The sequence below is a fragment of the Cygnus atratus genome, chromosome 19 (genome assembly GCF_013377495.2).
Source record: "Cygnus atratus isolate AKBS03 ecotype Queensland, Australia chromosome 19, CAtr_DNAZoo_HiC_assembly, whole genome shotgun sequence".
NCBI lineage: Eukaryota > Metazoa > Chordata > Aves > Anseriformes > Anatidae > Cygnus > Cygnus atratus.
The window spans coordinates 51,114-75,214 of record NC_066380.1 but is presented as its reverse complement, the minus strand read 5'-3'; the positions used below and the strand labels follow the sequence as shown (position 1 = coordinate 75,214).

Here is a 24,101-nt window from a genome sequence, read left to right as displayed (position 1 = left end):
ACTGAACCAGAGCCTTGATAACAACTCATATTAAAACAAAGATTACGTACATCAGATTATTGCCCAAAGGTAACGTTAATGAACGCTCCCCTCCATATAATTCTCAAATAGTGAAATAAATAAAATAAAGTTTTACATTGCAGCAGATTGAAAAAAATAATCTCAGTCTACTGTATCTTGGCTAAATTCTGCTGCTACTTATCACAAATGCAGGTTATAAAAACAATTAAAAAACAGAATGGCAGGGGGTCTGGTAAGCAGAGCCAAATAGACATATGCAATAGCGTTTATTTGCAAAATTTATTTTGGAGATAATGAGACACGAGGAAATGAAGAAAACAGCAAGTGAGTCTGCACAGTGCAGATATAGTAGGCCTAATGACCGTCTCAACTGCACCAGGTCCCCACAAAGTCCCATTTAGCCTTGCTTTGCTCATAACATATCTTTAGCAAAAGGTATAACCATTTCAGTACTGATAGTATTCAGGTACTCTCATACACAGTAGGATGAAATTCACATTAGTATACAAGGGCCTCAGTCAGTCTATGCCCAACTAAGATTAGAGTAAAAAGGTTGAGAAACAATCAGTTCCCAAAATACTTACAGTCTAACTTAGGTTATTTTCTAAAGCCCATATATTTACCTGTCACTACTAGTTGATCTTACCGCTCCCTGCTTGGGATCTGACTGTCTTCGAGGAGCCTTTTTTTGCTTCTGTGCACCTTCCATCTTGGGAATAGGTTCATCCAAAAGGCCTCAATAAAGGAATAAGTGTCTTAATACTCTCAAAAGGAAATAAGACATTCACAAAAACATTGTGATCTCTCTTGATGGTTTTCATTACTAACTAAACAGTTCCTAGCTGGCTTAGAATATGGTTACCTTATCATAGAATCATCATAGAATGGCTTGTGTTGGAAGGGATCTTAAAGATCATCTAACTCCACCCCCCCTGCCATAGACAGGGATGCCACCCACTAGATCAGGTTGGCCAAGGCCCCATCCAGCCTTGCCTTGAACACCTCCAGGGATGGGGCATCGACTTCTCTTGGCAACATGTTCCAGTGCCTCACTACCCTTACAGTGAAGCATTTCCTCCTAATGTCTAGTCTAAATCTATCTTGTTTTAGTTTAAGACCATTCCCCACATCCTATCATTATCTACCACAGTAAAGAGTCCTCCACCTTTTTTTACAAGACCCCTTTAATTATTGAAAGGTCACAGTGAGGTCCTCCCTGAAGCCTTCTCTCCTCCAGGCTGAACAGCCCCAGCTCTCTCAGCCTTTCTTCATAGGAAAGGTGCTCCAGTCCTCTGAGCATTTTTGCAGCCCCCCTCTGTACTCACACTAACAGGTCCAAATCTTTCTTGCGCTGGGGGTCCAGACCTGGATGCAGTACTCCAAGTGGGGCCTCACAAGGGCAGAGTAGAGGGGGGACAATCCCCTCCCTTAACCTGCTGGCCACTCCTCTCTTGATGCAGCCCAGGATTCAGTTGGCATTCTGGCCTGCAAGTGCACACTGCTGGCTCATGTCGAGCCTTTCGTCCACCAGAACCCCCAAGTCCTTCTCTGCAGGACTGCTCTCAATGAGTGCTTCTCCTAGTCTGTCCTCATGTCTGGGATTGCCCCAACCCAGGTGCAGCACCTTGCACTTGGGCTTGCTGAACCTCATTAGGTTCACATGGGCCCACTTCTCCAGCCTGTCCAGGTCCCTCTGGCTGGCATCTCTTCCTTCTTTGGTATCAACTGCACCACTCAGCTTGGTGTCATCTGCAATTTTGCTAAGGGTGCACTCAATCCCATTCTCTATGTCATTGATAAAGATATTAAACAGTACTGGTTCCAAGACAGACCCCCCTGAGGGACACCGATCGTCACTGGCCTCCACGTGGAAATAATTCAACCAGAGGCTATCTAGAGTATTTGCGAATAACATTTTCACACTGATTTATTTGTTTCTTTGTACTAATTATTTATGAACACTGGTTGCATAACACTAATCTGACTGTGACTGTCCAAAAAATAGAAATTACATACTTGGTAATTGATATATATACAGAAGAACAAGGGAAGTTTACCTAGCAATTCTTTACGTGTTCTGCTTGCAATTTCTTTAATTTCCATACGAGATAAGGATAGTGAGTGAGTAACAGGAAGAGAGGTAACACCACTAGATGTTGGAGTAGTGATGACTTTGGGAGTCAAAGGTGACTTCAGAGGTCGTTCAATGCTTCGCCCAACTAGATTACTCAGAGGAATTTTGTACAGGTTTTTGCCTGGGATTTCACCTGAAATGCAGAAGGAAAAAAGAACATTACACTTTCATACCAGTATCAGTTCTAAATACTTCCAATGAAAAGTTATACAGAAAAGTTATAAACATTATGTGGGGAGCTTTTTAACCCAAGTAACAAAGATCTTCCTTGTACTGTATCTTTCAATATAAATAGGCTAGAAGGATGAAGAAATACGACCACATTTTGCAGACAGACAATTTGGCTTACTGAGAAAAGCATATTGACTGTCTTAGAAACTGAAATTCCGACTCCTTTCTCTTTTCCCCTTCTGTCAACAGTGCAGCAGCAGATTTAAACACATCTAAATGAACAAGATCCACATATATCTTGCATTATCTAGTTGGTGTTCCCTTGTTTCTCCACTATTTTTCCCTTGTAGATCGATTGTTCACAGATCATGTTACACCAAATTTACTGTGCATTTATTAACTTTAAATTTATTAACTCTTTTGAGACTAGAAATACTTCTTGCCCTTAGTTTGCATTAGTTTAATTAGCCATTGATAGTTTAGCTGTTCATAAATGAAAGGAATGGCATACATGAAGTCTGAAAGTATTCCCACAATTTTATACCTCTTCTTGCCTTATAGTCTTGGCCACATTGCCAAATACTCATTAAGCTAGTGAAGCTTAACTCTTCCCCTCCTACAGAAATGATTTCTTCAAAACAGTGCTGCTATGCATTCAGAAGAGATACTATGGGGCAAAAGCTCAGCCAGGTGCTTCAGATCTGTGGATAAAAAGGTTTCCATCTTCCAGACTCTCAGCCATGAAAACAAAATCTTTTACCTGATCAATTTCATTTTACTAAAGATAATAATCGAAGCTTCAAGCTGCCTGGAAACCATGTTACCTTCTGAAGAAGAAAGAGGACATTCTGCCATTTCATAAGCCGTCGGTGTTTGAGGAGAACTCCTTGAACTCATTTCCTTAGAACTGCTATGAGATGATCCCCTTACTGCAGCAGTAGCTTTAAAATAAATATCTGACTGAAATCACAAAGAACTCATCATTAGTACAGCAAAACTTTCTTAAACATTTGCTGAATAAGAGCTCAAATGTTTGTCCACTATGTTCTATTGCCACTGTTGCTGTATTGCTGCTAAGTCAACTAGAGCTGGCCACAGAAAGGCTATCTCACTGTAAATGGGGAGAACTTCTGTGATGTTCAGAAGAGCATTTGCCCCATAAATAATCAAATACTTCAGCTCTGCATTACTGCAAGCAATAAAGGACAGTTAGATCAATTCTGATTCTCATTGTACTCACTACAAGCTAAGAGCACACAGATTAACAGTTAATGCAAATCAGAAAATGTGTCAGTTTTGGTTTGGTTTGGCTTCAGCAACTCTTTATGTGAATTAGGTCCCAACACCTCACAAATAGTCAAACATGCTTTTCTTGTGTCTTACCCTTGATGCTACAAGTTGAAGCTCAGGCACAACTGCTGTGTGGACTAAGTTTCCATTCACCACTAATCGGATCTCAATGGAATCAGTAGTGAAGGCAAGGATATAAGGGAAAGCACAGACTGCAAAGAAACAAAAATTATTTGGCAAGGAAGAATGATTAATGTAAATGTTTCTCAGATGCTCCCTGAAAACAATTCTTGAGTATCTGACCTACTCTGGTATCTCCCTTTCCTATGACAAGGTTTGTCTACTGTACTGATAGACATTCAGATACAACAAGCCTGAAGAAAACTTCGCTCTCCATGCCTGGAAGAATGTAAACTGAACAGAAAATGAAAAACAGAAAAAAGAGAAAAGAAAAAAAAAAAAAGGTTTATCAGAGGAAAAACTTGGCCCCAAGGCTCCACTTACTAAAGATACCATATGCAGAATCTTAGCTGAAGTGGCATCATGAATGCAACACGCTTAGAGAATCACAGAATCATCTAGCTTGGAAAAAACTTTCAAGTCAATGAAATACAATCAACCTGACCTACCAAAAGTTCCATCACTAAACCATGGCCCTTGGTGCTATGTCAACACCTCCCTCAAATATCTCCAGGGACAGGGATTCCACCACTTCCCTGGGCAGTCCATTCTAATGGTTAACCACCCTCTCCATGAAGAAATTCTTATTTATAAGAATTTATTAATCCATATTTATTAAATTTTAATATATTAAATATAGATTTATGTACGTTAAATTATTTTTAAATTTATATTTAATCTTATATATTCCTAGCACACATGCTGCAATTCCACCAATGGCCAAGTGCAAGCCTAAATAGTAATGAAAAAAGGGTAAAAAGAGGTATGTTCTTACCAACAGCATAAGGAACTTGATTCCAGCTAAAGTGAAAGTCATAAGCCGATGACTGGATGAATGGAGAACCTCCATTAAAAGGATACACCTTTCTATATTGGCAAACATCTGTAACAACAAAAGGAAAAAAGAACCCTCCAATATCTTACAGCACAAATGACAAACACCAACATTATAGGTAGATTTTACAGAAGTGTGGATAATACACAGATAAATATCAAACACTTATGTAGAAGTCCCTCTATATCTAAACAGATCATAAGGGAAATGTGCTTCCTTTGTGAATACATTTACAAGATAAAAATAAGAGAGCTACATTTTAATAACTTGTCAGATTTCACAAAGTAAGTATTATTCTGTTTCAATAATCATCAGCTCCTTACTTTGTCTATGGATAGAGGAACAGGTAAGAACATTTCTGAAAGTGATGTAAGCAGAGCTGTACCCCTCTGACTGTAAGAACTACCCTTCAAGCAGCCACATACTAGCACAGTTTGTGTTCTTTGAGGATTGTAATACACATGGGATACTACAGATACCAAGATTTCATTAATCATATAACTTGTGAATCTACTTCTTCTCTATTTTTAGGTAAAATCCTTTTTTTTCCTGTAATTGGTGTCCTTAAACTGAAACTAACTTTATATCCACAACTGTAAAAAAAAGTCTTGTTTGAAATCTAAACTTAGAACACTGTCGAATCATGTGTTTTCATACTTGTTCCACGATGATACTTTCATAATTGCAAAACTGTCACAAGACCAAAGGAGGTTTCCCTGTGACAGGGCCCTACAAATAGGGATTCAAGTTGCTGCAACCCTGTGCAACAGGCTTTAGGACCTTAGGATCAACCAAGTTTGTTAGCTCTGGCTCTGTGATGAGCCTATTAGAGTAGAACTGATTCTGCACAGAAATACAGGTTTGGGAATTCACGCTACTCTGTCGCAGACCTTTTAGTTCTGAAGCAGTGCTGAGTGAACCAGAACTAGGCAGGATCTGCTAAACTACCAGAACCAATGAGGCCTCACAGAGCATAGAAAGATACACTTTAGAGACTTTTTCCCTGTGGTACCTATCTAACAGCCAATGCTAGAATACGTAGATATATTTATCCTGTTTCCATCAATGCTCACTTCGGAAAGGCAAATAGGACACGCCATCTGAAACAGAAAGTTGTGCGTTGTCCTTCAGCATCACCTCATAAAGGATGTTTCATATTCATAACTTTGATTTTCCTGAGGACTGAAAGCAAAACTACACGTGTACTGCACAGAAAAGCATATGCATATTAAATCTAAGGCCGTTTTATAAAAAGAGGTTAAGAGAATTACAACCAAAAAATGTGACAGCACAAAGAAGTGTGCAGAAGGAAAGAAAGCACAATGACAGAATGGGAAAGCACAAAGAAGAAAAGGGGTGGAATACTAAATTGTACATGTCTTGGAAACACCTAGTGTGTGACCAGGTAAAGAGTAAGATAGATCTGAAGAAATAGGACTTTTGTGAGTAAGGTGGTAATGTCTGTCCAATTACACACACTGCAATAAAACAGTACTTCCATTTCTAGTCCTTCTAATATGCACTTAAATTGAAAGAAATTTATTTTGAAATACTTTCCATTAAACACTGACATTTTAAAATACAGATCTAAGCTCCAATGAAGAAAGAATTACATATTGAGGTATTATCATTTCCAGCCTTCCCTAACTACTTACAGTTATAACATAACAGTAGGCCAGCTTCACCATCTTCATATACATCAATAGCTGCAACAAAATTAACCTGCAATGATAATGGGAAAGGGTAATGATCAGGCAGATGGGATACTGATGTTACTATGAGCAGGTTTTGACTAAGAAGCAATCAAATCAGTTGGTGCACAATTACAGATAAAAGAAAAAAAAAAATACTATTTCTCTTTTGTGATTCATTTTCAGGATGCTGATAGGATGGAAATCACTTTCTTTTGTATTCAATGCTGTATTTCCGTAATGCATATTCACTTCTGTACCTTCAGTATAAATATATACCTACAGTATAAAGTGATACAAACATACCTAACTTACTTGACAATATAAATTTTGGGAAATGGAGTTATTTCAAGATAGCTTTGAATTAACACGCTATGCTAAAAATAGCGATTCTTTCCAAAAAGTGAAATCTAAAAAGCTCCACTGAAAATCATGACAAGCAGAAAGATCGAAAGTGCCAATTATTGGATCAAAACCACTAACAGGTACATTGATTGACGTGGATGTACTTCAAGAATTACTGAATAAGCTGAATTTAGAAACTGAGAACCACTGCTGGATAAACTGTTTTTTGCATAGCACAGGCTACTTATATTCTCATACTTTAATCCTGTATTTGTCTTTTACAGTTAAATTAAAAAAAAACACAAGACACCCATAAGAAGTAGTATATACATTCAGAAAATGAGACCTCCCTGATGAAATACTTAAGATTGGATTAGACAAATGTCTTCTAGACCACACTATTTGCTACTTGGGCAGGGCTGGAGATTGACTACACGAACAGCAGTTCTTTGGCTTTCCTTTGTGCAATAAAGTAGGTGTTCTCTTGATTTAAGACAAATATAGGGCAAGAACTGTTAAACAGACCTGGAAGCTTATATATATCTATACAAAACACATTTTGGCCCATCCTTTGTAGCAACTGAAAGACATTTCTGCTTTGTGACCTGTGGAAATAATTTGGTGACCAATTTCAACAACACAAAAATCACTGGCACAGCTCTAATTAACTTCCTGCTTTGTCTGTGTTCTCAAAGGAAATAAGGGTTACTGGGGAGGAGAACAGAGGGGGGCGGTTCTTGTCTGTCCACATTCTTTAATTGTCTTTCCTTCTCATCCAGATTAAAATAGATTCCCATCGCTGTGGAGAAGCTTAACGCTGTATTGCCAATGCTAGGAGTACCAACCCTCTTCATCATCAAATCTGAATAAAAATACAGATGATTTAAAAAAAAAAAAAAAAACAACAAAAATCAACAAGAAGCATCAAATGAAAAGAGACGTCCCTTATATCATTATGAGCAGAGAAGTCAACAGAACACAAAAGAGTAACCCTGTAAAAGGTTCCTTTTTTTTTTTAATTACGTTTAAAGTTATACATCCACATCCGTATTAAGAAATTATTAAAATTATCTGATTTTCAAAGATGCTGAAGATCATTATCTTCCCAGCAGCAGGAAACATTTGAACTCTTTTACAAAAATCAGGATGTTTACTTAAATCCCAGCCCTATGTCCTAGTTAGTAAGATACAGTTAATGTATTACTTGGCTGGGCAGCAGTTTAGAACTAAAAGATATACACAAATATTTCAGCTTTAGTACATGCAAATAGGCAAATCTGAATGAGATAATGGTGGCCAAAACCTGAAATTATTTTGCTGCAACCTCCAAAAGAATAAAACACTGAAACCACGAAGAAAAGACAAAAATCAAAATATTGACTAAGAAAGGAGAAAAACGGCTTTGCATTTATATCAACAGCAATATTCCAGAGCTTGAAACACAGGCTCTTTCCTAATGTGTCATACCTTATAACTACCTCTCCTAGGAGGGATTATCATCTCACATCCCAAAAGGAAAAAATGCCTCAGAGTACCCTAAAGTAGAAGTTACAAAAGTGAAAAGTAAAGGAGACATGAGGATCTCCATAAATGCTGCTCCCAGGAGGTCAGCACAGCATGGACCAATTCTGCAATAAAATAGTTTCAATGCTAGAAACTTACTTTGTTTGCTTCAACATGATGCAGTCTATAGGACTCCCCAGTACTCTCATTAACTAAATCAAACTGATGCCGATATGCCACACAGATCATATTGTCACTGTCTCCAGTAGGTCCATCCACCAGTGTCATAACCACTGGAGGGTCAGAAAGGCATATTTCCTATAAGATAAATAATAGTATTACTCTCTTTTTCAGGCTCTTAGTGTGAATTTTGCATTACTCCATGAATTTACAGGAACGTACTCTAAGCAGAGAAACATGATACAGAACAAGATGACAATTTAAGAAGTCTGAAATATTTCTTTGGCATATAAATGATGGATCTCCATCATATTGCTTCTCACATCTGTCTGTAGGTTCCAGAAGATAAAATGTATGCTCTTTGCCTTTTTCCCCCACTAGCTGAGTGCTGCCCAGTCTGTAAAAGTAATTAGTGATTAGATTACACATACCCGGATGTACTGGAACTCGTCTACTGGAGATTCAGGTAATGATAGCAGAGAGCTGCTGGTTACACTGTTGCATGGATTGTATTTCTTTGTGATGAGTAGTAGTTTGTTCCGAATAGCCACAACAATCCTCAGTTCACTGCCATGGTGAGTATTAACGGCATACAAATGGCAGCCTAAGACAAAAAACAATTTAGATTGTAAGTATTTGGGGTAAGGACTGGTTTTTTTTGTTCTGTATTTGTATGATGGTTAGTACAATGGGTATCTGATGCCTGAGCACCACAGAATTACAAACATCTCAACAGGATAATATTAAATTCTAGAAAAAGACAAAAAGGCTATAACTTTTGAAATCTATTTTCCCCCTTACTCCTTTTGCAAGTAAAAGAGTAAATTTTTTTTTTTTTTCTATTCTGCAGTTTCCAGCTTTCCAAGGAAGCTTGATGCTGAAGATCGGAAAATGTTTACATCTACTAAAATAATCTGCAATACCCAAACTATTCTAAGCACTACTAATTTAAAAAGATTTGCCATTGTTCCTCTACCTCATAGTGACCTTTATTTCAGTCTTACACCCATGCATAATTTTTCTTATACGCCTCAATCCTGAAAGCAACATATCTGTTTTCTCCAGAGCTTTTCATCAGCAGTGATTGCCAAGTAACATGGTATTTTTTACCAAGTTCTCAAATGGTAGGCTGGACTGTACCCTATGTTATTTTCACATATAAACTAACAAAGTTTGAATTAACTGTCCAGAGATAAAACTAAAGGTGAATACCTACAACAGCCTCAAGGGAGCTAATAAACCCTGGCAACTACTGGCACAATACCACAGTGGACACTTTTAACACAAGATAATAAAGCCACCTTTTGTTCTCTCCAATTTATTTTCTCTGCAGTCATATTTGCTTCTTATCATCTGCTTTGTTTCTATATCTTTTTGGACAGCACTCAATCTGAAGACGAGGAGACGAGAGTCTTTCCCTGAAGATGGAGAAAGCCAGGAAACAGCAAATTAGAAAAAAGACAGTGGTGGTTTGAAATTAATACTTCCAAAGAGATGAAGCACCTAACAGACAGAGCATTGCCGTGAAAGCAAAGATAAACAATTTTGCTTCTCTGAGTGTAAGCAGCAATGTGACAGGAAGGAAAGACTGCTTGTGAACTCTATCTAGACTCTACAATTCCAGCAACCCACCCTTTCAGTTCACTAGCAGAGTTTCCCATCAGATGGTGCTGCAGCAATGAATGATAGGAGCCTCAAAACAGTGAAACCTACACTGCTGGAAGACAGTGAAAATACGATAGATACAAACTAAAGGCAAGAGAAGAAGGGTTAACTTTAAATCCTGGAACCATCCAGCCTAGCAGCTGATACCTGCATCTTTAACAGAGTCTGAAAACCTTTTAGATGCGGGCTGGTTTTGCTTATCAGTTCTTCAAAATTAGGCAAGTTAGGTTCAAGGCATATTCCAACTGCAAAAATAATACAGCATCCACCACCATGGCTAAATGTATTTTCCACAAAGATAGACATGAGTAGAATACACAACTCCTAAATTTAAAATAAATAAATAAATAAACGATACACTACTATTTGCAGTTGGAAATAAGCTATTATTAAGAATAGTTTCTCACCTAAAAGCCAAGTTTCTTAAAATGCAAGCAAAGCAAGATTTTCTGACAAAGGTATACTCTTTTACTAGTCTAGCTGGTATAGCTGGAAACATAAGCACACTCTTTTAATATATAGTCAGTGTGGATCCTACCGCAAATACAAAAGCAAGTTCACAGTTGCTGCCATCAATTCTGATAATAGATAAACATGAATCAGGGCACCTTCTGGAACCTTTATGACCTTCTTTTCCCATAGAAAGTGTAAGAGTAAAGAAGATGCAATGTTTCCTTAAGTCCACCACAACTTGAAACACTGAGCAACCAGCAAATTCTTACTGTTAACACCAATAAAAGGAAAATAAAATATATGCAATCTCTCTCTTTTCAAGAATGTACACACAAGAATGTGTGCTTCTGTGAATGAGTTCATGGAGGAAGAATGGCAAGCAAAATTCACCCTTTTGAAAGGAAGGCCAGAAAACATAAGCTAAATCAAATGTTCAAGAACCACGTTACTACTCAGTAATTCAGCTTTGTCTCTTTGTCAGGTGTGTCCTATAGGATGCATCCTAGAGATTGCACTCCTCAATGCATTCCTCTTTCAGGATACTAGTTGTTTTGCAGATGTCCCAAACAACCCCACTGCAGTGTTACATCTATCTGGCTGCTCATGAAACTGACCATCATCCAAGCTTTTTTTGATGTCGTTTTTTTTAAGAGAGTTTTTCTTCACCTCCTACAGACTTGATTATTCCAAGTGAAGGAGCTCTTCCTCCTTCCCCCTCACCATATCCAGGTGTTTCACAAAATAAGTTGTAGCAAAAGAATAAACAAACATGTTTGGAGGACAAAGTGGATCCACTTCTATAACTCATCTCTCATTACTAAGACAAATTTAATCAACATTAGAAAAGAGAGCACTGCTACCAAAGCAATTTCTGCATCTGTCATTAATACCAGATGTATTGTTGGTGCCTACAATACCCCCTTCTCTTGGTATGCTGACCTGAAAAATCTCAGTGATATCATTATCTTCAGTTCTAGTTTCACTGTTAACATTTCTTCTCTCCTGGAAATGCACAGGGTACTAGAAAGCAGTGGAAACAGGATTTTCTTCTTAAATGAGCTGCCTTAAAGTGATCTTAACCCTGGCTGTTACAACTGAGTGCTGGATAATACCACATTCTATATGAACATTTTCATAACACAAACATCAGTCTTTCTGCTTGAGTCTTAAAATATCACTTTTACATTGATGCACTTGAAGTACATCAGAAGGATGCATTTAAAGTACATACAAAGTTAACCTTGAAACATATTATTATATCCTAAAAACCCATATAGTCTTTAATACCAATTTGTACACCCAATATAAGATTGCTTTTACCCATCTAACTCATTATTTTTCTCATTTTCCTTTATCAGCCAACATCAGTCACCATAGGGATAGGAAGAGGGTCTCCAGAAGACCATATGGAAAACTAGACTAAGGCATAGTCTGAAAATAATGGGCAACGATAGCTTTTCTTCCACTACAGATCTCAATTTCACTATGGTATACAAATGCAAAATAAGAGGCAAGGATACTAGCAAGAACAAAAGAACTTTCTCTCTTCTAAATGATTCAGAAAGCACCCACAACAGCAGTCAAAAATCTCTGCAACTTTTTACACAAAAAGTCTTTATCAAAATGTGCTTGAGGCATCAGGAATTGATGCCAGTAATGCCTAATCGTGTTACCCCAAAATGCTTGTAACATCTCTCTCTTCAGGTTTAACCAATCATTACAGCGTTTTGACTATTAAATAAAATTATCTATTCTAGAAGCTTCATACACTAAGCTTCAGATACAACTACCCTTTTCAGATCTTCAAAAATGTCACCCACCCACCAGGTGTCTTCAGAGATGACTGCAAATGCCTCTCAGGTAATCTCAGCTGGTTCTGCAAGGGTTCCAGGATGAACTTCATCAGGTCCAGCCAAAATGGGCAACTCCCAATGATGTAAAAGGAACCACATTTTACCCTTAGTTTAGGTAAATGTAACTTCAGCTAATATTGAGCAAACAGACATAATGTGGTAAAAAACAATAAAACAATCATATTTGTAATTCTTTTATCTGTGTTACACATACAGATCCTGTTCTTGCACTGTGCACATTCACTTCGTGAAATTCAATCGCAGACTTCTGAGTAAAAAGTACCTAATTGAAAAAGTGCATCTTTTAGGGACATTTAATCCTTTTGAAATGAGGGTAAAAAAAAAAGTTGTTTGGACTGACGGGTTTTAAGTGTTTTTTTATACCAGAACACTCAAGAAAATATAATCTATAGCACTAGAATGTGGTTACACATCACAGAACAAAAACCAGTAACACATTTGGTAGAACAGTGACAGCATAAGTAATTTCCTCCACATTTTGTACAACTGAACAAACACATTATTCAGCTAGGGAGACTTCCAAAGAGTGTTGAGTTCTAACAGTAGCTGGAGACCAACTATATACTGGTGGATGACAAATCTGACATGAGCCAGTAATGTCTACCTTCAGCCCAGAAAGTTAATCATATTCTGTGCTGCACAAAAAGAAGTGTGGCCCAGCAGGTCGAGGGAAGTGATACTCCCCCACTCCACACTGCCCCTGTGAGATACAACCTGGAGTACCGTGTTCACCTCTGGTGCCCCCAGCACAAGAAGGACATGGACCTGTTAAAGTGGATCCAGAGAACGGTCACAAAAATGATCAGAGGGCTGAAACACCTACAAGAAAGGCTGAGAAAGCTGTGTTGTTTTAGCCTGGATAAGAGAATGCTCTGGGGAGACGTTATTGTGGCCTTTCAATACTTAAAGGGGGCTTATAAGAAAGACGGAGAGAGACTTTTTACAAGGGCACGTAGTGGCAGCACAAGGCATAACAGTTTCAAATTGAAAGACAGTAGATTTAGATTAGATATAAAGAAGAAATTCTTCACTATGAGAGTGGTTAGGCACTGGAACAGGTTGCCCAGAGAAGATGTGGATGTCCCATCCTTGGAAGTGTTCAAGGTCAGGCTGGATGAGGCTTTGGGCAACCACATCTACTGAAAGATGTACCTGACCATGGCAGGGAGGTCGGACTAAAAGGCCTTGAAAAGTTGTTTACAACCAAAACCATTTGATGATATGGCCAGTTTCAGGTTTGCTCTGAAGCATGATTCTGAGCATCTAGAGACTTTTTTTCCACACTTTTTAGAAACAAACAACAAACAACAGTAGTTGTTGTATGCACTCCCTTATTCTAAATGAGGCATCTAATGCACTTGCCACTGATAAGAACATGATTGCCTCATGACACTTACAAACCCTAAAGCCTTAGGGCATGTACATAAGTTAGTACCATGTGAGCAGCCCAGAGGAAATCAGAAAAGGGAAAGGGGTGGAAGGATCTGAAAAGGAGAACCAACAAACTCAGAGCTCAGAAACCTAACAACAACAATTTAAGAATAGCTATGTGATGTGACAAAAGGCAATTATATAAATCTAGTGCTGTGGGAATTAAAATTCTACAGCATGTTTCCCAGTTAAAAAACAAAAACAACTCTTAAAGAAGAGCAGCTAAGGCATTCCCTTCTACTGATATGTCTGCCAAATAAACAGTTAAACAGACTTATTCATATGAGAACCAAATAACAAGGACCTCTCCTACCTTTGTCTGTTCGGGCAATCAAAAGATCCAGAGCTTCCAACACATGCATCTGCTTTATTTGGAGCGTTTTATCAAATACTTGAACTGATGGCTGACCATCTAAAAAGAAAACACACGTATTTCTTTACAATTCTGCTAAAATTTGGTAGTCAATGGTTCTGAACTATTTCTTTCTAATAAAATAATTCTTGTTTTTTCTCATGAAAATGAAAAATCCTGCACAAAGCTCGTATGTATGCTGCAGCATCATAACCAGTACTTCCCTATGGGAGTGTTTTATCATTGCCATGGATGAAATTATGCAACTGAAGCCCAAAAGGGACCTTTCTTTGGAAAGTTTGAAAATTTTCACTGAGAACTAACTTCATTCCCTTAGTCCCAATGGCCTTATGTGGCACACAGAAGATATGAGGTTAAACTAGTAAAAGCACTGCTACGGAAGAAACAGGCTTTCAACACCACATAAGCCTTGTGCTTCATGTTCATTAGTATTATCAAGGGCTAAAAAATCCAGACACTCCTTGAGTTTGGGTTTGACTTCATAAATCTTTTCAGATGGTCAAGATAACAGCACCTGAAATAACAAAATATTCAGAAATCTGCATGAAAATTGGCTCCAAATAAGGATTCTGATGCAGAGAAAAAATCTGCAACTAGATTACATAAATGTAATAGATTCACTTGGATTGGTACTATCCTTGCAGGTGAGGACTTACCAATTACCTAAACGGAGCTTATGAACATTTATTTTGAAGAAAATGGTCAGATACACAAATAATTGACACAAGAACACAGCATCATTTACTAACCATCAATTAACAAGATGCCAGCATCTGTAGAAACCAACAAGGACTGGCCCCAGGAATCTGCACAGACAACCTCATGAGGAAAATTACTGCAGAAAGATTGGGACTCCCAAGGCTATGATGTAACATAAGGGATACATATTAATTATACTAAGAAATACTGACCATATAGACACGAATGAGATAAGACAATGACATGTAAGAACACTTAAATACTTTTGGCAGGACACATTTCTTAAAAGTATATTTTTTGAATTTGAAATATCAAAATCTAGTTGATTTTCTTGCAGAGAAACACTCTCCCTACCAATTGGATTTGGAGACTAATAAGTATAAGATACACTCTTGGAACACTGGAATTAAAACCCAAGCAGCTGATATTCAGTGCAACCCTGGAAATTTGTTATTAAAAAAATAAAAATACAGACTTAAAATATATGCACCAACATGCATATACAGTTTGATTTCATTTCATGGTTCAGTTTGTGATATTTAGACATGGTACTGCTAAAACTACCTTTCCCCCAAATTGTTCTTTTGTCATGTTCTCTGTACTTACCTCCTAAATTCTGTCCCCTCCCCACCCTCTTCCCCAATATTAAGTATTAAGCTGAAGTCTGAAGTTCTACGAGCACTTCTGAAGCTTCTATATATAAGACGCACATAGAAAAGCATGGTTTACATTTTTCACTCCTATGCCTTGTAAAAAAAAAAAAGTAGTTACAGGAAATAAAAACACAATTAAATTTTGCTTTAAACTTGATAAAGATGTTAAATAATCAAAAGATGATTGCTTATGGAAAACATTATGGTTTTTTTTTCACGAAATATGCTCAGATATAAAAGTATCCAGACTTGCATTAACATGAGAAGTACTACTACCTTCAGGCTCATCCTTTATTCATTTGCTATGGGCTGAAGAATCACTTTAACAGTATACATTACAACTTTGCTGCTATAGTATCTAATCACGAAAGTAAATAAACAATATATAGAACTGATATACAATGCCATACTCAATTGCATTTAGTTTTTTTTTTTTGAACTCTCCTTACACAAATGGGTTCACTCACCTCCTTTTTACAAAAGCTGGTGGTTGCCAGGGTAGCTGGTGTATCCCCTTTCACAGTGGTTTTCAATTTCAGCGCCTAATACAAACAGGTATTTTAACTAAATTAAGCTTTTGTCACTAATATATAACCTAAAGCCTAAAAAGAAAGGACAACTTAGGATGACAAAGTAGTTTACAACTTGGAATTCCTATTACAGTTATTAAGAAAGAAGGGGAACTATCTATACCCTGAAGAAAGAATGCACTAATCACTATAGAGCTGCAGCCAAAGCCTACATAGCTTATAAAGAAAAAGGAAGCTCAAAATATGAAGTGTTCAACATAGTAATGAACAGAACGACAGAATGAAATCATAGAATGGCTTGGGTTGGAAGGGACCTCAAAGATCATCCAGTTCCAACCACCCTGCCACAGGCAGGGACACCACTCACTAGATCAGGTTGCTCAGGGCCTCGTCCAATCTGGTCTTGAACACCTCCAATGATGAGGCATCCACAACTTCTCTCAGCAACCTGTTCCAGTGCCTCGCCACCCTCCAAGTGAAGAATTTCCCCCTAACCTCTAATCTAAATCTCACCTCTTTTAGTTTAAAGCCATTCCCCCTCATCCTGTCTTCATCTGATTGAGCATAGTTGTTCCCCATCTTTTTTTTTACGTCCCCTTTAAGCACTTCAAGGTTGCAATGAGGTCACCCCGGAGCCTTCTCTTCTGTAGGTTGAAAAGCCCCAGCTCTCTCAGCCTTTTTTCATCGGAGAAGTGTTACAGCCCCTTGAGCACTTTTGTAGCCCCCCTCTGGACCCGCTCTTAAAAGATAAATGTCCTTCTTGTTCTGGGGACCCCAGACCTGGACACAGTACTCCACGTGGGGCCTCACAAGGACAGAATAGAGGGGGGACAATCCCCTCCCTTAACCTGCTGGCCACTCCTCTCTTGATGCAGCCCAGGATTCAGTTGGCATTCTGGCCTGCAAGTGCACACTGCTGGCTCATGTCGAGCCTTTCGTCCACCAGAACCCCCAAGTCCTTCTCTGCAGGACTGCTCTCAATGAGTGCTTCTCCTAGTCTGTCCTCATGTCTGGGATTGCCCCAACCCAGGTGCAGCACCTTGCACATGGACTTGTTGAACCTCATTAGGTTCACATGGGCCTACTTCTCCAGCCTGTCCAGGTCCCTCTGGCTGGCATCCTTTCCTTCTACAGCGAAGTCTTGTAGCCTTTTTTTTTTTTTTTTTAAACTGGTTGGAAACAGAAGTGCTGAGGTACTAAAAGGCCAACTCTTGTTCTTACCCCTGCCATCAGAGTGGTCCCAAAGAGTGTTTATCAATATGGTGATAGGCATTTTATATATATAAATATAAATGAGCTTTGTGTCAGCTTGGTGTCATCTGCAAATTTGCTAAGGGTGTACTCAATCCCACTGTCTATGTCACTGATATAAATATTAAACAGTACCCATCCCAAAACAGATCCCTGAGGTACACCACTCGTCACCGGCTTCCACTTGGACATAGAGCCTCTGACACATCTACACAATTCATTCTGTAGGTTAGCTGATCAGAGGAACCTTTTATCAGTTACATAAGCTGGCCTTTCACTTGCAAAAGCATTTAGCAAACCACTAAATCAAACTATATAGATACACACTGCTACAGGGGTGGTGCCGAAAGACACATGGTCACAGCATCATGAATTCTTCAGCTACATATAACTGAAAGTGTTCTGATTCTAAAAGGGCTAAACACTCCAGCAAAATACCATATAAACATAGTTCCACTCAGACAGAGAATAAAGCTGTTTAAGGTATCTTATATATCTTCATTGCTAGTATTTACAGCACACCAAAATCCAGTATGCCTATAAAGTGATGACACAGTCTTTGTAAACATAGATGCATACTTGCTGAATTGATCCCACCTGACCAAGTCGGACAAATTCTGCTTGCCGAGCTTCTTCTTTTTTCCGTGTTGATTTTGGGGACTCTGGCAACACATCACTGAAAGACCTTCTATTGAGCATGTTCTAAAACAGAAAAAATTGTTTTTGTTTTAAAATTAAATCAAAAGTTTTCATATTTTTTTTAATTTTAGTCAATTTAATACAATACCATTTACATTGTCTGCTTTTTTTAATATACTTTCCTGTCCTGATGAATCTAACTGTATTGCTTCTCAGAGAACAATAATCACTATTTTTCCAATCGTTGACTTTTTTTTTACTTTCCTACTTGTCATCCTTTACCACTTTCATACTATACAATTACAACAAAGGTTGCAGACATAGAATCATAAAGGTTAGAAAAGACCTCCAAGATCATCTGGTCCAACCATCCTCCTACCACCAATATTACCCATTAAACCACGTTCCTAAGTACCACCTCCTATCCTGTCAGTTTTCTTGTCAGTCAGGACAGTCTGTCAGTTTTCATATAACTGTAAAACAAACTATGTCACTATTAGTATTTAGCCTAGTGTACACAATCCAGTGCTCATCAGGATTACAGCCTTTTAAAGCAACAGAACATTCAACATACTAGTGAAAGCAGGAGAGAACATATGAGAGGCACAGAGATCACTTTCGACTTTCTGACTTACATTTACCTTGTGTAGATCAGGCATCAGGTCCTGGTATAAAGAGCGGATCAGCATGTCTAGAGTGCGCTGACGTTTTTGAGAAAATGTTGGGGTTTCCAAGGTGGCTTTTTCACCATTTATTACTAAAATATAATGGAAAAGAAGATACGTTACTTTAATGTGCTTTGCTATTTTCCACTGACTCTATCTTGCCTCTGTATAAATATAACCAGTTTTCCCGTAGTAACTTAGTTTCACCACTTTTTGCATGTTTTTTAGTAAGTGACAATCCCTCAAGCTTAAAAGGAAATAAAGACTAATAGCAGTATTCTACAAGGCACCCCAATAACCTCCTGATATAAAAATTAAAGACAAACTACTAATCAATTTAAGTGCTAAACCAACTTAAATATTTGTTAGCAATGTGTGCAAAAGAAGTTACTAGTAAAGTTCCTGTCAGGTAAGTGTGTAATTGTAATCCTTATGATTATGTTAGATGTCTGTTATCGACCTCCCAGTCAGGACAACGAGGCCAATGAAGCCTTACTTCAGCTGCTCAAAGATGTCTCAGGCCAACAAAACCTGATCTTCAAGGGTAACTTCAATTACCTGGACACTTGTTGGGAACACAACACAGCAGTGCACAGATCCTCCATCAGGTCCCTGGAATGCATTAAGGACTGCTTCCTGCTAAACGTGCTGGACATGCCGAAGGTGCACTAGGTTTACTGCCCGCAAACTGTGACCTTGACAACACAACTACCAATGATAGACTTGGATACAGAAATCCTAACACTGAACTTTAAGAGCCTGTTGAGCACACCGAAGACCAGCAATAGGACAAAGATTCTGGATTTTAGAAGAGCCAAATTCAATATGCTCAGAGCCCAGCTTTGAGGGATTTCATGGGAAGCATGCAAGGAGGGCAAAGGAGCTTGTGAGCGCTGGGATTTATTTGAGAACAACCTCCTGGAAGCACAAGAACAGTCCATCCCCTACAAAGAGAAAGGATGAAGGCAGAACAAGAGACCACCCTGGCTTAACAATGAGCTTTTGGGTATGCATAGGAGCAAAAAAGAATCATATCAGCTATGGAAAAAAGGCTTAAATGAGTACACTGAGGACTACAAGAACCTTGCCAAGACCTATGCAGAGATGCCCTATGCAGAGATGCAGACAGGAAGGCTAAGGCTCAGGTAGAAATGAAATTGGCCCAAAATGTCAAGAACAAGAAAGTACTCTTCAGATACATGAGCAACAAGCAGCAGCACAGAGAAGACATAGGCCCATTGCTGAACAGGGCAAGGATACTAGTTACTAACAGTGCTGAACAGGCAGAGGCTCTCAATACCTTCTTTTCCTCTTTCTTTACCAGTGTAGCTCACAATCCAGATCACAGTATCAAGTAGCTCCAACAACACCTGTGTTGACACACCAATAGTGGTGGAAGGGCTGGTCTGCAGATAGTATGCAGGGCATACACTCATACAAATCTATGGGTCTGGATGGAATCCACCCGTGTGTTAAGATGGCACAAAGTGGTGATCAGTGTTTTTTACTCAAGCTGGCAACCTGCCACAAGTGGGGTCCCCCAGGGACTGACACTAGGAACCACGCTGTTCAACATCTTCATAAATGATCTGGATCGTGTGGTTGAAAGCACCGTCACTAAGTGTTCTGATGACACTACACTGAGTGGTGAGGTGGACACATCAGATGGGAGAGTCATCTTACAGACAGACCTAGAGAGGCCGGAAGAGTAAGCAAGCAAGAACCCTATGAAGTTTAACAAAGCCAAGTGCACCTGGGATGGCATTACAAAAGAGCCCAGCACAGGCTAGGATCTGTGCCTGGGGTGCAGCATTGCTGAAAGGGATTTTTAGGTCCTGGTAGACAAGATGAATATTATTCAGCAGTGCACTAGTGCTGCAACGAAGACAAATCAAATCATGGGCTCCATCCACAGAGGCATTACTAGGAGAGAGAGAGAGATGTGATCATCTCACCCTACTCAGTGGTTGTCAGGCCACACCTGGAGCACTGTTGCAGTTTAACCTGGCAGGCAGCTAAGCACCACACAGCCATTTGCTCACACCCCCTCCCCACCGGGATCAGGGAGAGAATTGGGGAAAAAAAAAAGTAAAACTCGTGTAGTAGAGATAAAGACAGTTCAATACAGAAGAAAAGGGGCAAAGAAAACAAAAGAAGTGATGCACAACTCAACTACTCACCACCAGCCAACCAATGCCCAGCCAGTCCCCGAGCAACAGTAGCACCCCCCATAGCCAACTCCCCCCTAGTTTTATTGTTCAGCATGACATCATGTGGTATGGAATACTCCTTTAGTTAGTTTGGGTCAGCTGCCCTGTTTGTGTCCCCTCACTGCTTCTAGTGCTTTCCCAACCTCCTTGCAGCATGCGAAGTCTAAAAGTCTTTGTCTAGTATAAGCACTGCTGAGCAACAGCTATAACATGTGCATGTTATCAACATTATTTTCATCCTAAATCCAAAACACAGCACCACACCAGTTACTATGGAGAACTTAGCTCTATCAAAGCTGAATACAGAAGTACTGTCCAATTCCGGCTCCCACAATTTGAAAGAGATGGGGTCAGACTGAAGAGGGTCCAAAGGAGTGACACGAAGACGATCAAAAAGCTGGAGAATCTGCCATATGAGGAAAGACTGAAGGAATGAGGTCTTTTCACCCTGGAAAAGGCTCTGGGGTCACCTCATCACAGTATTCCAATAGTTAAAGGGTGGCTACAAAGAGAATGGAGGCTCTGCCTTCACAAGGATCCACGTGGAGAAGACAAGGGACAATAGGTACAAGTTGTACCAGAAGAGGTTTTGTCTTGATATAAGAAAGTGTTTTTTTGTGTGTTTTTTTGTTGTTTGTTTGTTTGTTTGTTTTATAGTGAGATCAATCACTGGAACAATCTCTCTGGGGATGTGGTAAAATTCCCATCATTGGAGGTTTTCAAGATGCAATTGGAGAGGTTGCTAGATAATCTCAGCTTCCTTTTGGACCAGATGATCTTTTGAGATCCCTTCTAACATGGGTTATTTTATGATTCTATGATCAACTCCCAAATATCTCTTTATGGCTCATTTAGAAGCGTAAGTAAGGGTCAAGGAAACCTGGAACTGAATCACTACAGAATTAAAAAGGTCTTAAAGGTGCAGAAAGGCAACTATTCAGCATGCATTCAGAAATACTTATATTTTCAGAGATGCTAACCTAACACCTTTTATTACTAAGTATCAAGCAGCACTATAAATTATGTGAGATCTCAGGTTCCTATAAGGAAACATGAAAATATATGTGGCTGCACATTCTACGTATGTAAAGGTCAGTTTAGATCTAGTAGTCTGAGAAGCATAACTGCATAGAAAATAATTTTTGTGTTCATCTGACTGGACCTGGCATCCCATCTACTTTACAGATTTGGAAAAAAAAATTGTACAGAAGAGCAGCACACACAATAAAATGTATTTACGCTTTAAGTATCATGAATTTCAATTTAGTAAAGTAATTATTTAAAAAGTGTTTCTAGCAAAAGAAAAAACTGACTTACATTTCACTAACAAAAAATCCCTGAATTCCTGGTGATTTGTAAACACAGGGGGGGATGGAAGTGGAGGCCCAAAGAGAGGAACACTTTCTTCTGAAAATATTTTCAGCCTAGTAAAAGAACAAGTATTTATCTGTGTTCAAAGCCATGTTCAAAAACCACCATTTTTACAGACAGGAGAAAGAACTGGAAACAATTATCTGGGTATGTCTAAGGTAAGAATTTCCACAGGTCTAACAAAAAACAAGCAAACAAACAAACAAGCAAGCAAACTCACTCATAAATGGGCATTCATTTGGAATGAATTGCTTGAACCAAAATTCTGAATCTTTTACATGAACATTGGGACAATAACAATTACAGCAGAACTTTGCAATTCTACTCATAGAATAATGCTGTTAATGGTATTGGCAAAATCTAGTCCTTTTCAAAAAAGCTGTAAAAGAACAGTTCCTCACCTACAAAACATATTCTCCTTACAGATTTCCACCTTACCTGTGCATTAACCACACTTATGAAAGATGCGATTCTTTCTGAGTAACACCAGAAACACCAAACTTCCACTGATAATTATCAACTTTTGGAGCTAGGCAGTATGGTTTAATTAATGCAGTATCTTTAAAATAAAAAAGGTTCAGGTAACTTGTGTTGCAGAAAAAAAACAGCAAACAAACAAAAAAATGGATTCATAGATTACTATAAAGATAGCTCAGCCTATTAAGAATAAAAAAACCTTCCAAAGCAAGCCAGAAATTATTACGTTAGAATAACTTGATCAGATCTGAGCAGCAGCTTCTGAAACCATGGACCATGGTTGGTATCTGTGGTCTATACCGTGCATGGAGGAAGAGGCTAAAAGAATGCCTTCCTTCAACACTTTTAACTGTATTTCTCAGCTGTCAGAATGAGATTAGTTGTTCAAAAAAGGACTACTGCCGGGTGATCAGTATAAGGCATATTGTTGGTCTCTTTCACAACCTGCCTGAATCCTTATAGTTACGGAATTTTCAGGAAAGGAGGAAGCAAAACCAATCCACCTAATGACCCTGTTGATTCCCGGACGCCATTTCAAAGTCTACCCTGTACACAGCTTCTTTCTTTCCCCTACAAGCTACCTGATACTTCACACAAAGTAACAGACCCAGCATGGTCAATCCTCCTCTTGGTCTTGCAAATGTGGGGTATAATGATTTACAAACAAACAGTTTAAAATTATGCTAATTAACTACTGAAGTCATGCACGGTCACACCATCATTAAAAGTCTGCATTCACAGTCTAACACACTGAGTTCCCCCTTCCATCTTGCAAAGTTTGTAGCTCTGAATTAGCGTTATAGACGCACACATGCATTCCAGTTTGAGGCATAATTTTAGTTTCATGCCCCAAAATCTCCTGTCTAGTGCTAGATAAACCAAATATTTTGATTTCCTAATATAAATTCTTTAGCCATAAGAGACTTCAGCATTTGAGCTTACAGTATCCTGTCCTCAGACATATCTGAAAGTGAATGCAATCTTTTTTTTTTCGACCTAAATAGTAAATGATGTAGCACAGTTTCAATAGAAGAGGGATTAGTACAGACATTGCTACTACTTTGTAAAGGAGAAATAACAGTGCCAAATCTGTGTCCTATGCTGAGAAATGCAGTACACAATTTAAGTCAAAGGGCGGCTCTTTTATTTGTCTTTACTGCTTATTCTGTTCAAGCCCAAATTGAAACCCTCGCATGAGCTCAGACAATGATATCCCTCTGCAATTCTGCTTTTTCAAGACTGACAGATATCTCTGGCATCTCACCATTAACCTCAGGACAATAGCTGGAATGGTTAATGTGGTAAAAGCCACTTCGTTCATTTGTAACTTGTTTACATGTTACATGGGCTGCAGCCCATGGAGAGGGGACAACACAGGAGCAGGTGACCTGGCAGGAACTGCTGTCTGTGGGGGACCCATGTCTGAGCAGTTTGTTCCTGATGGATGGACCCTGTGGTAT

General features: G+C 38.8%; 1 protein-coding gene across 45 annotated transcripts in view; it reads right to left on the bottom strand.

The window, feature by feature from the left end:
- Window positions 1–24,101, bottom strand: part of GARNL3 (GTPase activating Rap/RanGAP domain like 3) — a 61,876-nt gene that overhangs the window by 6,734 nt on the left and 31,041 nt on the right. For 19 of the 45 annotated variants that reach the window (XM_035555082.2, XM_035555079.2, XM_035555084.2 and 16 more), the window contains 15 exons: window positions 22,111–22,217; window positions 18,554–18,675; window positions 17,877–17,981; window positions 15,966–16,040; window positions 14,896–15,007; window positions 14,087–14,185; window positions 9,652–9,768; window positions 8,782–8,954; window positions 8,330–8,488; window positions 6,287–6,353; window positions 4,572–4,679; window positions 3,710–3,828; window positions 3,151–3,286; window positions 2,079–2,288; window positions 645–756 (listed from right to left, as the gene is read on the bottom strand). In XM_035555082.2, coding sequence (XP_035410975.1) covers window positions 645–756; window positions 2,079–2,288; window positions 3,151–3,286; window positions 3,710–3,828; window positions 4,572–4,679; window positions 6,287–6,353; window positions 8,330–8,488; window positions 8,782–8,954; window positions 9,652–9,768; window positions 14,087–14,185; window positions 14,896–15,007; window positions 15,966–16,040; window positions 17,877–17,981; window positions 18,554–18,675; window positions 22,111–22,217 — 1,821 coding nt within the window. The remainder of the gene's footprint in view (window positions 1–644; window positions 757–2,078; window positions 2,289–3,150; window positions 3,287–3,709; window positions 3,829–4,571; window positions 4,680–6,286; window positions 6,354–8,329; window positions 8,489–8,781; window positions 8,955–9,651; window positions 9,769–14,086; window positions 14,186–14,895; window positions 15,008–15,965; window positions 16,041–17,876; window positions 17,982–18,553; window positions 18,676–22,110; window positions 22,218–24,101) is intronic. The other 26 variants (XM_035555066.2, XM_035555067.2, XM_035555107.2 and 23 more) reach the window with 5 other exon arrangements.